The sequence below is a fragment of the Metopolophium dirhodum genome, chromosome 9 (assembly GCF_019925205.1).
Source record: "Metopolophium dirhodum isolate CAU chromosome 9, ASM1992520v1, whole genome shotgun sequence".
Lineage (NCBI taxonomy): Eukaryota > Metazoa > Arthropoda > Insecta > Hemiptera > Aphididae > Metopolophium > Metopolophium dirhodum.
Window position 1 is genome coordinate 9,344,476 of NC_083568.1, and position 16,403 is coordinate 9,360,878.

A 16,403-nucleotide genomic window follows, 5' to 3' on the forward strand; every position below is an offset into this window, starting at 1 on the left:
ATTTTCGTCACTTTTATTAGCGACCTGTCTTTAGAATATTAAAAAAAATCTCTACATGGATGCAGGACCTATATTGCAGGTATATAATATATCATTATGAAAGTTTTTATAAACAAAAACAAAAATCCATCGAAACATACGTTTACCGACAACATTCACAGATTCGTAGGATATTGTTTTAAAATAGAATACTGTTGACTGTTGAGTCATAATTAATAGAGTGCCATAGAACATTACTTATAGTTATAAATGTATAGGAATGTTTAATGTGTATTCAACTCTCAAAATTGTAGGTATAGTGAACAAAGGATATTGGAACTTGGAAGTATGGTTTTAAATTACCATTAAAAGCTTTCATTTCATTTATTCTTTCTCTTTGTTCCATTTTATTAAGGTCAACTACAAAACGTTCTTTTTCAACCCCTTTTTGTTAGTAACTCTTTTTGTAATTTTTTTCATATATTTTCTTTGGAACTTCTTCGTAATTTATGCGTATAATAATAATAATACAAATAATACAATATATAAATCATTTCACCACAAACGCTAAATAATTCAAATTGAAATAACATAAAGCAGCGAGAAATAATCACAAAGGTACCTAGTACAAACTACAAAGGTAGTTCCTACCCATAGTATCGGATGGTATTCATTTTCATTAATATATCAGATATACCTAAAAACGAAGAGAGGTTTATTTAAATACGTGATGTATTTACGTTTAGTCCTCGAGCATAGTTTATTTAATTTTTCTTTGAAATATAATTCATTCTGAAAAAGAAATGCCTATATTTTAAATTAAAATAAAATAATAATATTGATTAAACGAATGTCCGAAAGTAAAATAAAAATATTTTAATTTATTAGGATACAAAAAATTGTTTTATAATGTTATTATTATAATACGATTTATTCAATCGAATATAATGTATTTTTTTACATTTGAATCACAAGATGAAATACAAACATTTGTTTCTTTACTTGTATAGTCTGAAAATAAACGTTTAACTATTGAGTTCGTGTTTATTTAATCAAGCGAAAATTGCAATTTAGGCTTAACGGTAATTTCCCAGGTATGGGTGCCGGGTGGTTTCACACAAATTACATGGCTAAAACAGTGGGAGGGGAAAAGATCTGCAAATGAAAAAAATGAAAAATGCAATACAAAGAATACGGATGCGGACTTTTCCGACTCGATAAAAATAATAAAATATAATAATAATATTGTTTATAGGCAATGATAATATTTATATTGTGTTCCAAATACTGACCGGTAGCTTTTTTCCAAACGACTGTGGGCTTGGGCACTCCATCGGCTTGACAATCGATAATTAACTGTCGGTTCCTTTCGATGTCCACGTCCGCCGGTTCGATGGTCCACTTCGGCGGCACTGTTGGGAGGTGGAAAGGGGTGGGGGGGTTAAAACAAAAACAGACCAAAATGAATTATCAAAATCGATTTCGAAACTGCTCTACACGTACAATACTTGAAATACCAATCACCGCAGTCAGTTTTAACCGGCCGCTTTTATTAAATAATTATTACACGCGTCGTGGAATCAGCAGCGGTATGCGAAATTTGCATACTGTAATTACTGTACAGTGTACACTGCAGTCGTGGTGTAGGTAAGTACAATAAACGATTTTAGTATCAGTGTACGCCACGACGGCCTCACAATAGTACATAATATTTTCAAGAACCCGAGTGGCGTGTAAAATTATGTGTATTGTATGTTATAATAATATATAGTATATAAATATATAATATAATATAATATTATAGTACCTCATCGTATGTATTATATACCGGTATTTAAGAGGAAATTAACCGTTTTCGATTAAATGTGTCACACTTTTATCAGGGCCTGGAAATGCGTAGGTACGTTTTTCGAAAATATAAAGCAGACATAAAATTAACAGTGTTTGAAGAATGACATCGCTCACGTGCGTGGAAATGAAGGCGATGAACGCGTCTTTGGAAAAAATATTTTTATAATATTTTATTTATACATATATCTATATAAAATATGTTGTAACTTTGCACGGTGCCTTTATTTTCACTTATGTATTAAACGGCTGTTTACAGTGTAATAAAATATGTTTAACTAAATGTAATCACTTAAATAGAACTTAAGAAAATTGTGGAAAATGCAACCATTTTATTTTTACATAAACACAGCAGAAAATATTTTTCAGTTAATTCAAAACACATCAAATAGCAAATTTAGAACTTCACTATATTATATGAATATTAAAACCATATACAATTATTCTAAATATATAAATAATGTCGTAATAGTTTTCATATTTAATTAAAAGATAAAAAATGTAAAGAAGTGTAAATTGATTAATTTTAGGTTTGAAATATGGTTAATAAAGACGACTAAAATAATTTTAATTTTTCGAAATAACTTTTTGTAACTAAAGAAATTAAAAAGTAATGTTAATTAAACTCAAAAACAAATAATTGAAGAATGACAAAAAGTTCATCTGTAATCATTAATTTTAAATTAAATAATATTTGATATATTTTGGACTGTGTGGCGAATATAATTGAATCACGTTCCATTGAAATTATATATAAAAATATATAATATGATATATATTATAATATTCGATATTGCTTAGGCTTAGGTTATGTTTACTGTAATTTGTAAACAAAAGTCAATAATAATTACAAAATCAAAATTTTCTATTTGCCCTACACGTGGTCGTTATTTCACGAATATAACATGCGTAGATTATTTTCAGAGTATTTCGATTTAAATGTATGGAAAATCGAATTTCAAACAAGTACCTAGTTAATTATTTATAAATAGTTGAAGTTTCAATAAGTGAAGCAGTGGACCAAAATTTGCAAAGTACCTAGCAACTATTCTATTTCCACTCCATACTTTTAAGCTTTAAATAATTATAACTAATTAATTATTCGTTTGAAATTAAATGTTTTTATATCGAAATATTCAGAAAAATATTGTGCTTTGGTAATATGAAATTAAAAATGTATTGTCCTTTAGAAATGTAAACATTTCAAAAATGATATCAATGAAAAACGTTGTTTTGTAATGACTTAACATTATTAAAAAAAAAAAAATCATATTAAATTCGAAAATAATTTCGGGTATGACATTTTTCCAATTAATTCGGTTGGTATGTTGGGTACTTGGGGTATACGTATAATATTGGAGGACGCGCGCGGTGCACTTGAAATATAGATTATTAATTTTTGTTCGGATGGGTATAGTTTTATGCTGTTGGTTTCGTATATTTTTGACGTCAACGTCAGGATATACGAAGATACCATAAAGACATAGACGATACAATAATTTCACTATTTTAGTGTCATCATAATAATATATTACAATATTATATATTATAGGTAGGTATAGTTATAATTGTTATTTTTTAGAAGGGAATATAATATTATTATCTTGTGATCGAACAATGCTTTGTCCCCTCGGTCAAAAAATGAGACTTTTAAAGTTTTAAAAACGCCGGCACACTTCTGAGTAATAGGTATTTCAAGTATTTGTCCAGATAGTGGTTTATTAAGATATCGTAAACAAATTGTAATCATATATAATATTATTATGTAGGTTAGGTACGCCTGTCGACTTTGAGCAAGAAAAGTCAACAGAGGCGGGCTGCGTTTTGCGAATCGATGCATCGAGCGAAATATAGACAGTTACAATTGTAGTTATATTAGCGGAAACACAACATAACGTACTATATGCACTAAAATATGCATATTGCATAATATTATAATATCATGTTATCATCTAAATGTCAACGACCATCCGGACAAAGGACGATAGAAACGCGTTTCGATTCGCACCTTATCGCTGCAGATAAGTCGTTGTGATCGAGACCGTGTAACGACTATATAGGTAACGATAAACATAAACGAATATTATATATAAACGGATTATGCAGCGAGAAAATTATGGGGAACGATGATAATAAATATTTATATACACAAACATTGTGTATGTATAGAGTGTATAATGTATATAATAGATAGATTTGCATTAAAAAAAAAAAAAAATGTTTAAATATTAATTGTACATGTTGAATAAATAGGATAACCTACGATTACTTTTTAACGAATTCACGTTTCCACCATCCCGACGTCTCTTGTCGGATGTGCATAATATTATCATTTATGACAATAAATTGATAATATATTATTATGCGTATAATATGCAGGTATACATCGTGCGCATTATAACTGCATATTATATACATAAGTACACGAGCTATATCCATGCGCTTTTGGAACTATAATATAACAATAAGCCGGTACATACAAAAATGAAAGTCGATAATAATATTATTATATAATGTGTAGGTACAGCAGCTATAAGTGTAGTACCCACATATTATATTATACTATTATATATATACACAGAGTGATTCACCCCTCCACCCATTTTATCTTCGATTACATGCGGTTTATTAAAGTTTTGATGATTGAAACTTTTAAGTTCCAAACACTTATATACCGCATGTTTTCAAACACTCGGTTTTTTATGGAATTTAAGGAGCGTCCTGCAGCAGCAGTGGCATGCTTATAAAATAGCTTTTTTTCTTCTAGCGAGAATCTCCGCTGTTAAGGCGACGAGTTGTTAAAGTTTATAACGTATATTACAGACCCTGAGTGTAATGATATAATCCATGGCGATGATAGGATGAAATGGGAACGAGTAATCATGCTTTTGGCGAATCACTCTGTATACATATTATGCTGTACATACGTCCGCTATGGGAACGCGACTATATTATAATATAAATAAATTACAATATTATTATATTATATATATACATTTGTGCGTGTACGCATATCCGCGTGCGGTGCAAGTTAAATGCGAAATAAATGGATTAAACAATGATAGTGTAAAACATGCAAATCCTATTAACGGGTACATTATAATATAATATTGTTATAATGACGGAGCGGAAAAAAATCGTAAAGAGACGAGTAGGTACATCGTAAAACCTATATATACGTATACGAGCGGAGCGAATCGAAATCGGTCGTAAAAAAAGGGGAGAGATAGAAAGATATATAGATATATAGATAGAGAAAGCGTGAGGGAGAGAGAAAGAGAGTATTACACTTTGGCGAAACTATACATAACATTATGTTCCGAACCGCGTTTACTGTACCGCTGAAGCTAGTGGTCGTAGGCTTATACCTTGGTCGTAATAGGCTATTAAACCGATGTAGACGGTGACGGCGAGTGCATCACGGGCCATCATAAATCATTAATTGTGTTACGCATTTAACGATAGCGAAAAAATAAATGTATAAATGAATAACGTAATGTACGAGCTACAGGCTATAAGTGCGATTTTAATATTATCATTATTATGGCGGGCTGTTTTACAATCCCTGTGGAATTTGGATTCGCTCCGCGCGCGATGAACTATAATAATAAATAATAATTTGGAGTGTGGACGATGTGATGACGACGTATAGGTGATATTGGTATCTAGTGCGGACGAAAAACAAAATTCTCTAGAATAAATTAAACGAGAGTAAAAAGTATAATAAAGAGTATAAGTAATAAAAATATAAAAGTATAACAATATAATATTATAAGAGTAAATAAGAATGAATAATAATAATAAAAAAATAAAAATGTATAGTAAATAAAAAGTGCTCGTTTTACCTGTGAGTGATCGTGAACATATAACTGGTGATGGTTTCCAATGATAAATACGTTTTGTGAGTTAAGTTGGTGTACGATATAATATTATGTATATATATTGTTTCGTGTGACTAATATGTGAGTGCTTATATATTATACAATATTATAAAGAGCTTACGACGACCGGAAACGCGTTACGGTTTTCCATCGATTGTGGTACAATTATTTTCGTTTTATACGTATGTAAACGATTAATTATTATAGACGCGAATAATATTGTGGTACGCGTTGTATTTATTTTTTCTAAAGGTATTTTTATCATTATTGATTTACAGTCCTATATCAAACCGTGATAGTTAAATTTAAAAAGACAGTTGTTGCCGGTCTGTAGATCGCGATTCGTAACGGAATTATTTCTGTCCAATTCGTAACTCCATACACAAGCACAATATGTATTTAATAGTGCGAGGTTTACGTCGATCAGTTTTTGCTCTCGGTTTGAACGAGTTTAGTTTAGTTATTCAATTTATGGTCAACAGAGCAGTGATTATAAAAAAAAATGTTTTTTTGAATTATTTACATCGCGCAACGTAAATGAAAAATCAACATTAATTTATATAGAATTTTTTTTTTATTTAAGCGGAACTCCAATTAATATTTTTAATTGAAGAATTTCCTTGTACAGCGTCGGGAAATATTAAGAATCGTGCAGCAATTAAAAAACGAGAGGTTTTGATTTGCATTTCAACGGGTTTTAATGAAAAATTATAATGAAAGAGCGTTCTAGAATAGTCTACAACACAAAGCGTTTCTTCCGATGTAATACCTATTATCATGTGTACTCGACGTAACGAAAAATGTGAGTGATGGCACTCTGCAGTCGCTTAAAATATAAGAAGTGCACGCGAATAACGCGCGTTTGACATTGGGTGCAATCGGTGACAAATATTATAATAATATTAAAATATAACTTTGGATACGAATGCGAGTTTAGCGGGACTTATTATCGGATGAATAAATACGTATAACTGCGATCCCGTATAATGGGTTTACAATTTATTATTATAATATCGAATGGAACGTGAACAGCGGTTGAATTTTTTTTTTTTTTAGTTTCCAGTTTTTAATTTGAGTTGAACAAAAATATTGACTTCACGATTACACGGGATCTCGTCGCGCAGAATGTGCACAAAACCATGAATGCGTTTCAAAAGTAAAAACCACCACCGCAATAAAAAAAAAATTAGCCATATTGTTGTTAAAAATTATGTTTATAATTATTCTCCCTTTTAGCAAACGCATTCAGCAAACGTCGCGGGCTTCATAAATATGTAACAGTGTAATATTTTGAGTTAAATATTCAAATATTATGTTTAAAATTCATATTTTAATGGAAGAATTTTTTTTTTTTATAAACGCGGATATAATTTATGGCGTATCACGGATGGTCTGATAAAAGTTTACAGCCATTTTTCTTTTCGTTTATAATCAAATGAATTATGAATAATTTTACCGGCACGTATAGGATTAAGATAACATATTAAGTAATGCACATTTACAGATCATAGCGATAGTCGTTGGTTTTAATATCAAAACGAGCAATGGAAATGTTCAAATGCACTAAATAGCTGCAGTTGCAACATAATATGGATTCACGTGGCAAAAAATCTTTATGTATACGACAGTAATATTATAATGATATCTATATTTTGAATAAAACGCCGTAATTATATACAATAATTATTTTACTTGCGCTAGTTTTTATTATTTACACTGGACGAGTAATTACGCACGGTTATAGTATTATTCGAAACGTTCGTGACGTCGATTGGTTTTTTCGGTATTAATTTAACGCGTTTCTATCTCCGTACATTTTTATACGGTACAACTTTACTCCGCGGGTATACTGCACATTCACAGCCCGAAACCTAATGGGCATCGAGATCGATGGTGGGAGGGGGGGGGGCGTGAAGTGAGTTAAACACATATAATATATAAATATATACGCGAGTATATATAGCGCATTATACGATCGGAATACGCTCTCGGACCTTTGTTATTTTCGTTTTTATTTACATAATTTACGTCGGACGGTCGATCGGCGTCCGTTCGAACTCTGTGTGGAATAATTGTCCGCCGTGAAACTGTCTTTTTAAATGTACCCTTCGGGTCCCGAAAACGATAAACGAGTTCCGGTCGCTTGGCTCTCGACACTGCAAATTGTATATACGTATAATATGTGGTGGTAGTGGTGGTGGTGGTGGTGGCGATGGTGTAATGGTGCAAAAGCCGAGCAAACGCTTTATCAACGTATATAAAATGTTTGTGTTTCGATGGCCCGGCCGCAAAAAACGCCCGACGGAAATCGTCGGACGGACGGACGGACAGACTACGCGTTCAGTCAGACCGAAATACGTCGTCTGCGCCGGATTTTCGTCGGTCGCTGAAACGATACCGGACACGTCCTCCGCGTTCGGTCACGTAGATCACGGTATGCGGCACGTAGAGTAGATCATAATATTAATATTGTGTGTTTAATATGAGAACTCGGATTGTCCGTACACGAGGGTGGTCAGGTGCACTCATTATCACGTCGGTGACTGTGATTACAAGTACAAAATATGTATCTGCGGCCAATGAAAACAAACTTTAGTTAGATTTTTACGTTGTTAATAAATATGTATTAAATAGGTACATAGAATTTAAAAAAAAAACGGTTCGAAGTATTGTTGACTGTGTATAGTAAATATCTTAAAATAAATATCTCTAAACCTAACCCAATCTAACCTTCAAACTTCCCAATTTTAGATTTATCATAAGTGATGTGTTAAGATATTCAGATTTGAAAAGATCCCAAAAAGTAAAAATGAATAGGTAACTATTTCGTTGAACTCAAAATTTGTATGATCTGTAATAACGTATATTATCAGGACAACTGCCTAGAAATGGCCTGATACTTTAAATTTGAATTTTTAGTCATTACGAAACGGTTTAAATTTATGTACTTCACTATATGCATACTCTTGGAGCTTACATAAAACCATGACCCATCATGGGTCTTATACATTTCTTGGAGGGTGTACATATGCACGACAATCCGCTGGTCTCATTATAATAATATATATATAATATTATGTTACAATAATAATAATATAATGATCTACCGCGGTATCGTGTATCGTATAACGTGGATCGAACTGCCGAGCAAAAGTCCAACGCGAGCGCGCGCGCGTGTGTATGTGTGATGTGATTGTCGAGGGGATGATATGACTGCAGCGCGGGGGATGATGGATTTGCGGGGGGCATTTGTCTTGTGCACTTACCTTTAACTAGTAGCGCGGCCGTGTACCTGACCTGGGCCGCGGGGTTTTGGGCCTGGCAGGTATACCGGCCGGTGTGGTGTCGTGTGAGCCTGGGAATGCTGAGCAAACTGGAGTACGGGTCAAGCGTGGTGACGACCACGGCACCGTCGCCACTGCTGCCGCCGCCGTTGCCGAAAGTGGCGGCGGCAGCGGCAGTGGCGACGGCGGCCGACGGGTCCTCACCGCCGCCACCGCCGCCGCCGTCCTGCAGCAGGACGGGCGCGCCGTCCTTGAGCCACGCGATGCTCAGCGGAGGATCGCCGTGGCTCACGCCGCACACGACCCTCGTCCGCGTGCCTTCTACCAGCCCGTCGCCGGGGAAATTAAAAGGCTCAATTACGGGAGGTACTAATGGGAAAACAAAACAAAATTATAAATGTATATACGATAATAATAATAATATAAACGCTGTAAAAAAATGTAGTGATGTCAATACAGAACAGTAAGGACGACTTCACGACACGTACAGAATAATATAATAATAATAATGATAATAATAAATATATTTGTATACGGAGTGATTTTTTTTCGGTTATTTTATGCGATTATCGTATTATAATGTATTTTTTATAATGAAAAATTAAGTTTATTTTTTTTTTTTGTAAAACTGCGGCGTAATGATAACAACTTTAAATTTGTATTCTTATACAAACACAACATTTGACCGAGCGATCGATTAATGATTGTGCGTGTATTGTGTTTCGAAAAAAAATCACCTCGTAAAAGACGCACCACAATATGGGATATTGCGATGACGATAATAATAATATAAACGTAGAAAAGTTAAAAAAACAATGTACACAATACAAATATAATAATAGTAATATATACGCAACAATACGTCTAAATAACAAAATATATATATATGGAAAAAAATGTAATATAATAAACTCAAAACGCCGACGACGCAGTATATAATAATGTATAAAATATACCACGAGTAAAAAACAAAATTCAGCTACGTAAAACGCACGACTGGCAGCAGCTGGGTGGGGAGGGGGTGGATATGGTAGTAGACCAATACAAATGAGAATCGATTGGGGTAAAAATCGAAAAAAAGGATGGTAAAAAAATGTTTTAAAAAACCGTCGACGGGCGACCGTCGGTTATTTTCGTTTCTTTTACCGTTGACGATCAACCGCTGCGTGACCACACGCCGGGCCGCGTGGTTACCGGCCTCGCAACTATAGTTGCCGGTGTGCTGCGGCCCGAGCGTCTCGAAAGCCAGCACGCTATTGTAATTGTCCACCCGGGTGACAGTGGCGGCCGGGCCAAGTGGACCGCCACCGTAGTCCTTGGACCACGCGATCGTCAGTGGCAGGTCGCCACTGATCACCGAGCACGTGATGCTGGCCCGCTCACCAACGTTCGCCGTCCGTTCCGCCTGGAGCGAGCTGAGCCGCGGAGGCGCTGCAATTTATTATCAAATTCGTGTTTTCGATGGGATATGATAATGGTAATATAGGTAGGTAGGTATATCGTGTACCGATCGCCACTGCAGTATTGTAGGAACGCATGTCGGGAAATTTAATATGTATTATATATAAATATTGGTTCCTAAGGGGTCGAAACAATAAGTGTTCGAATTGATAAAAATCGGAAATTAAAAATAAATATTACACCATTATCATCACATAGATACAATCCGTACGTACAATTAATATAGAGATATTACTGTATTAGGTATTATTGTAAGTCCTGATGACTGTGATTTTCCACAAAGAATTGTCATCTACTTCAGAACGAACAGATTAATATTCAGAATTTTATTCCACCCTCCCAAATATTCTTTTATTAATTTAAAAAGATATCCATTGTGAATTGTATCTAAAACAAAGACGTACACTTAAATTTGAGAATAACGGTTGTAAAATAAAAGTAAATTTGTGAACTAAATACACGAAAAAGTTGAATGATTGCAAATTCTTGAGTTTATAATTCGTAGAAGCTGGATGTTGTAATTGTACCACATTATTTTTTTTTTATTATTATTAATTTTAATTAACTTCAACTTATTTGATATTGGGTTAAACTCTATCATTGTTATTGGTATTGAAAAATACGTATACCTACTATTTGGTAGTATTAATTTATTAAGTTTTTGATTGGGATTTTGTTTACTTACAGAAATTTAATTAAATCTTATAAAAAATAATAATACAATTTTGGTTTTTTTGCCAACTATATATTGCAAGCTACTTGCAGTTTGACGTAGGTACCTATTATATATTCAGACGAATAGATGACAATAACAACACGTATAATAATATGACGTACTGTTCGGCACTTTGGGGGATATTTGCGACGACTCTATCTTAGGGGTTATCTACGGGACAAAAAAAGTTTACCGCACTTGTCGGTCAACGCGTATCGGACTACAACCGGGGGAGTTTTATTATAATTTTTTTCCCGCAAAAAGTTATTTCGTCGTAACGACGTCGAACGGTTTCGAACGATAAGTTTTTACTGTTCGGTGACCCGGAAGTTATCGCGCTCGCGAACGTAATGTTATGCATGTATAATACATAGGTATATAGTATAGACGGCTTCCGGTAAAATTACCACCGCGTCTAGGGCTTGGCGTATATTAGACAAACTACACCGATCAGTTTTTTACGTAGTCGCGGGTATTACCTAGTAGAACACGATGAAACGTACTGCGATAAAAACAAAAACGATCGTTGCAAAGGAAGACGATTGAATGGACGACCTGCAATATTATTTTATTATCATAATAATAATGTTATCGTTATGCATGTTATTATTCACGACTTATTATTGCGGTAACGATTGATATATAATACCGGAATCGAGCTTTTTATTGGCAACTCGGATGGGACCACGAATTTGTAGGAAGAACTTGTGCAGTAGTGTAATAATTGATGTCTCGGAATCGCGTGGTTTTATGACGTTGTATTTTTTACGATATAAAGTATATTTACGTCAACGCGTCCCACGTATGTCAAGGACATTATAATGATACCGTGAAGCATGAGACTTCCTTATAAATTATCATCACGTTATTCGTATTAGTTAAGTGTTTGGGACTAATACAAAGTTTAAAATTACAGCTGTATGTTTATTATATTATATTTCAACCAGAAATCTATAGAAAATATTGTGAATTATTTGTTAAACGACGTGCAGGGAACGCAGACAGCGAATATACATTATATTTCATATAATTTTCTTTGTAGGTACCTACACAGAAACTTTCGAAAACGAAACTTAATAACTGAAATTATGTACACGTAATGTTCTATACCTATATACACTTATAAAATAACGATAATGATTGAGGTATCAACATTTAAACTTTTGAAATCAGATTTATTAATATTGAAAAAAAATTAATATCCAACTTGTACCGAAGAACGTGGTAAACTCGGTCGTTACGCGATGAAGTTTTTCCAACCATTAAAATTAAATTATCGAAACGTTTTTGAATTTATAAATGTTGTAGTCGTTGTTGTTAGTGCGAATAGAGAGAAAAAAAAACTTTTCAATACCTCGTACAAGTTTCTGCATTTATAAGAAAATCTCGTTTATCGCGCACCGACGACAAAAACATTTTGATGCAATAGCGGCAGAGAATGAATTGGAGGATAAAAACGGTTGCGGTCAATATACAACTATTTACGTTTGCGGAATGTGAACTGCTCTATAACCCCTATAACCTATTAAAAATTCTTTCGGCTGCACTCGGAGGAATTCGTCATATAATACCTATATAATATATAATATATATATATGCTCTTCCGCCGCCGTGGACGATGTGCAGCCGTGACGTGAAATAGTATAAGTATATTAATATTATTTAATATATATTATATAATTTGTTTTCGAAGATTAAAGAAAAATATTTTTTCTAAAACTGCTAAGAATAAAAATTTGAGTTAGACATATTTTATATTATATTACTTATACATTATTACGTGCACAAAGAAAATTTTCGGAACAGGCACATTTCGATACGCCACAAACAGGGGGGGGGGGCAATACGGTCGGGTGTAGAAAAGCTTCCTGCTGTGACCTAAAATATAAACGTTTCTTTTATGCTCCCGATGTATTCAAGTTATAAATTAAATTATGCCATTGGCGGTGAATGCGGCAAAACTTAAAAAGAAAACACATACATATGGGTACCTACCACCGTATCGTATACTGTTGGTCGAAATCAAATTGTGCGTTCTGAAATATTTCCTTTGTTGGTAATAATGTATAGAATCGGTTCAAGGCGGCCCGGGCGAAGGAAAAACACAAACATATTGAAAATGAATCTTTCATGTGGGCCCCTCTCTACGTGGTCCCGCCAAAGGTTGTTCGGAGTTTCAATGACCTTTTTTTTTCTCTCGGAAAGCCCGATTTGAATTTAACACGGCACTCAACAGGTAAACGCATTTTAAATTCATTGTGATGACTATGAATTTCTATCGCTACTGCAAAATTTGCGTTTGCAGCTATTTTGCGTGCCTTAAGTTGAGTTCGTGACTAAAAATATATATTATACACGTTCGGCGAGCACGTGAAATATTTGTGTCGGAGGAAACCTTTTTCTTCTTTGTAAACGCTAGAACAAATTCGTTTTCCACTCGATCACGTGGTTTTAATATTCCGGAATATCATCAGGTTCTACGAGGAATATAAACTTCCCGGAATCAGGGTTAGGTACGTTTTCCAATCGCTACACACGATTTTGTACTCTATAATGCATGTCTGGTTTTCGAACATTGTATTGTGTATACTTGAGTATATATATCATATCCTATACAATATGTATCTAATGCACTGCGTATAATGTATAAAGCATAATATTTTCTTTGATGGATAATTTTTCACATAATGATAATGTCATGATCATAATAATATAATACTATATTTTGATGTTAAAACGAATATTCTGCTCTGATAAGGTATAGGTATTAGGTACTCGCGGAAATCATGATGTACCTATTGTATCATGTTATAAACAACGATATAGGTATAATACTTTATTTTTTCGAGAATCGGCAAGCGAATTTTCAAGAGAATTCATATTTATAGCGGCGAAATGCATTTTAAATCAAAACAATCTTAACGATATTTCGTCGGTACAGAAACTTTTTCAATTAAATACGAAACGATGATACTTTTGCTTATAGTGTTTGATCATGCACTCGAAAGTTCTGCAATTTTAATTATTTACTCTGGTATTCTATATACACCACGTTGATGAAATGGTTAGGCTTACAGCAAACATAGGCTCGCGGAAACAATGTGCATTTTGATTTTGAAGTATGCGTTCAGACTAGCGATCCATTACATTAACGGAATATTATTATTATTATTGTTGTTAAAGCACCAGTCATCACGATGGTAATACTCTAATAATAATAATATGTTACATTCGGTATCAACGTTTATTCGGTAGGTTAACCATTAATATTTGATAAAGGGAATAATATGTTTAAATGAAATAGTAATATTATTAATTTTGACCTCAAATTAAAATAGTTATCACTAATATTTTTACACATTAAGTTTCTTTCGAAAATAATATTGGACCACTCATCTATTACTAAATGTCAAAATCGTCAACCTTAGTTTATTTTAGCGTAATATAGTTGTGTAATTGAGATAATTAATAATTATATGTAGATCACACTTTTTTTTTTAAATTTTAATTTGTTTAAATAACTTAAGAATGTCATAACAATTATGTTTTTAATTTAACGTCAATAAATCTATTATTTTTGACATGAATAGAATATGATCAACCTATAGGTAGGTTGTCCAAGGGGGCCTCGTTAAAACTGAATGGCGCAATTAATTTATTGCAGGAAATTAATGAATTCAATATATGTTAATGGCTGATATTAAATTGCTCGTAAAATATATTAGTATAATATTATATCTGTGAAATGATTATATGAATATATATTATTATGAAATATAAATTATAATGCATTTCAACATAGTCACTATTTATACTATAAGTAAATAAATATTTACCAACTTTAAAATCAAATTTGTTTAACTAATGAGATTGTTATTAATGGAAGTTGTATTAATTTAATTTAATTTTTATTTACGTACTAAAAGTAATTATATAATTTAGGTTACCTATTTGTAAGCTTAATAATATTTATATCCTTGGAAGATAGGATACCTAATAAGTATACCTTACTCGAATTTAAAAACTAAAAATAAAACGTTTTCTCATTGAAAAGATAATATTAATTATGGTCAATAACATAGAGTTTAAATTTATTGATATAATTATTTGAATAGTGTGATGAATAATTCTTTTTAATTTAATCTTTTGTATCGTTTTAACAAAAATAAAAATTTATCATAATATAGAAAAAAATAATAATGAAACATTATAGTGTTTGTAACAAACAATTAAAATAAACGACTTTTGAATTTTTTTTAAAAATATACATAGAATTAAACGGGTTCAAAGCCACATTGAACACCATACAAAGTAGATTAAAATTCCGTTTCTCGGTAATTATGATTCGGTATATTTTGTATTGATCGAAAACGGTAGAAAATATATAAACAATTTTTAACGGAACATTTTTTTCCTACCGTAATTGTAAATTTAAAACATTTGGGTCAAGTCGGGGAAATCAATTTCTCTGTAATATGTCATAATATAATATGTACACGTGTATTACGTATGTGCAGTAATTTCGGTCGATGACTTTCCACTTAAACTCCAACGGCTCCATCCCGCACCCCTCAGGCACCGCCCCCACTACCACTACCCTGTCAACCCTAAAGCTATAACCGCCAAAAAAAAAATCACATAAAATCGGTATTTTCACAAACGATAATAATATGATATACGCTCCGGGGAGGTTTCCGAACAACCCTTGTTTACGCGCCGCCACTATCGAGTACCTATTCCAACCATTGAAATCCCATCGCTCGGCACCCCTTGAACCGCAGAGTGGCGCGTGCACTCGCGTGGTCAAAAACCTTACCGATCACGTCCACCGTGGTGGTCATCTTGGCCGAATGTCCGTGTTTGTTGTTCGCTATGCACGTGTATGAGCCCGAGTCCACGCCTTTTTGCACGGACAGCACGGACAGCACTCCTAGCTGTAAATCGGTCTTCTGCCTCAGGTCCTCCGGCAACTCTTTGCCGTCTGTATAATAGGTATGTACACCGGAAATAGGTATACGTTACTCGAATGGCGTATACATGTAATATGTTCCGGGGAAAAGGCAAAATCGGTCAAATCTCATAAATGCCCGCGGACAAAACGTGAACTGCCCACAGTATACTTGGGGAAAATGTCATATATCGACTTAGCCCGGACAAACCTAGTTGTGACCGACATTATTTGAACCAAACCTAGTTGTGACTAACAACATTTGGACCAAACCGTAGCAACTTTAA

At 33.4% G+C, this 16,403-nt stretch overlaps 1 protein-coding gene across 5 annotated transcripts in view; it reads right to left on the minus strand.

Annotated features, from left to right (window-relative positions):
- Positions 1-16,403, minus strand: part of LOC132952238 (cell adhesion molecule Dscam2) — a 143,186-nt gene that overhangs the window by 17,317 nt on the left and 109,466 nt on the right. For 3 of the 5 annotated variants that reach the window (XM_061024468.1, XM_061024469.1, XM_061024466.1), the window contains exons 11-13: positions 15,985-16,149; positions 8,975-9,361; positions 1,272-1,391 (exon numbers count right to left, since the gene is read on the minus strand). In XM_061024468.1, coding sequence (XP_060880451.1) covers positions 1,272-1,391; positions 8,975-9,361; positions 15,985-16,149 — 672 coding nt within the window. Of the gene's footprint in view, positions 1-1,271; positions 1,392-8,974; positions 9,362-10,138; positions 10,424-15,984; positions 16,150-16,403 lie in introns of all 5 variants that reach the window. The other 2 variants (XM_061024471.1, XM_061024470.1) reach the window with 1 other exon arrangement.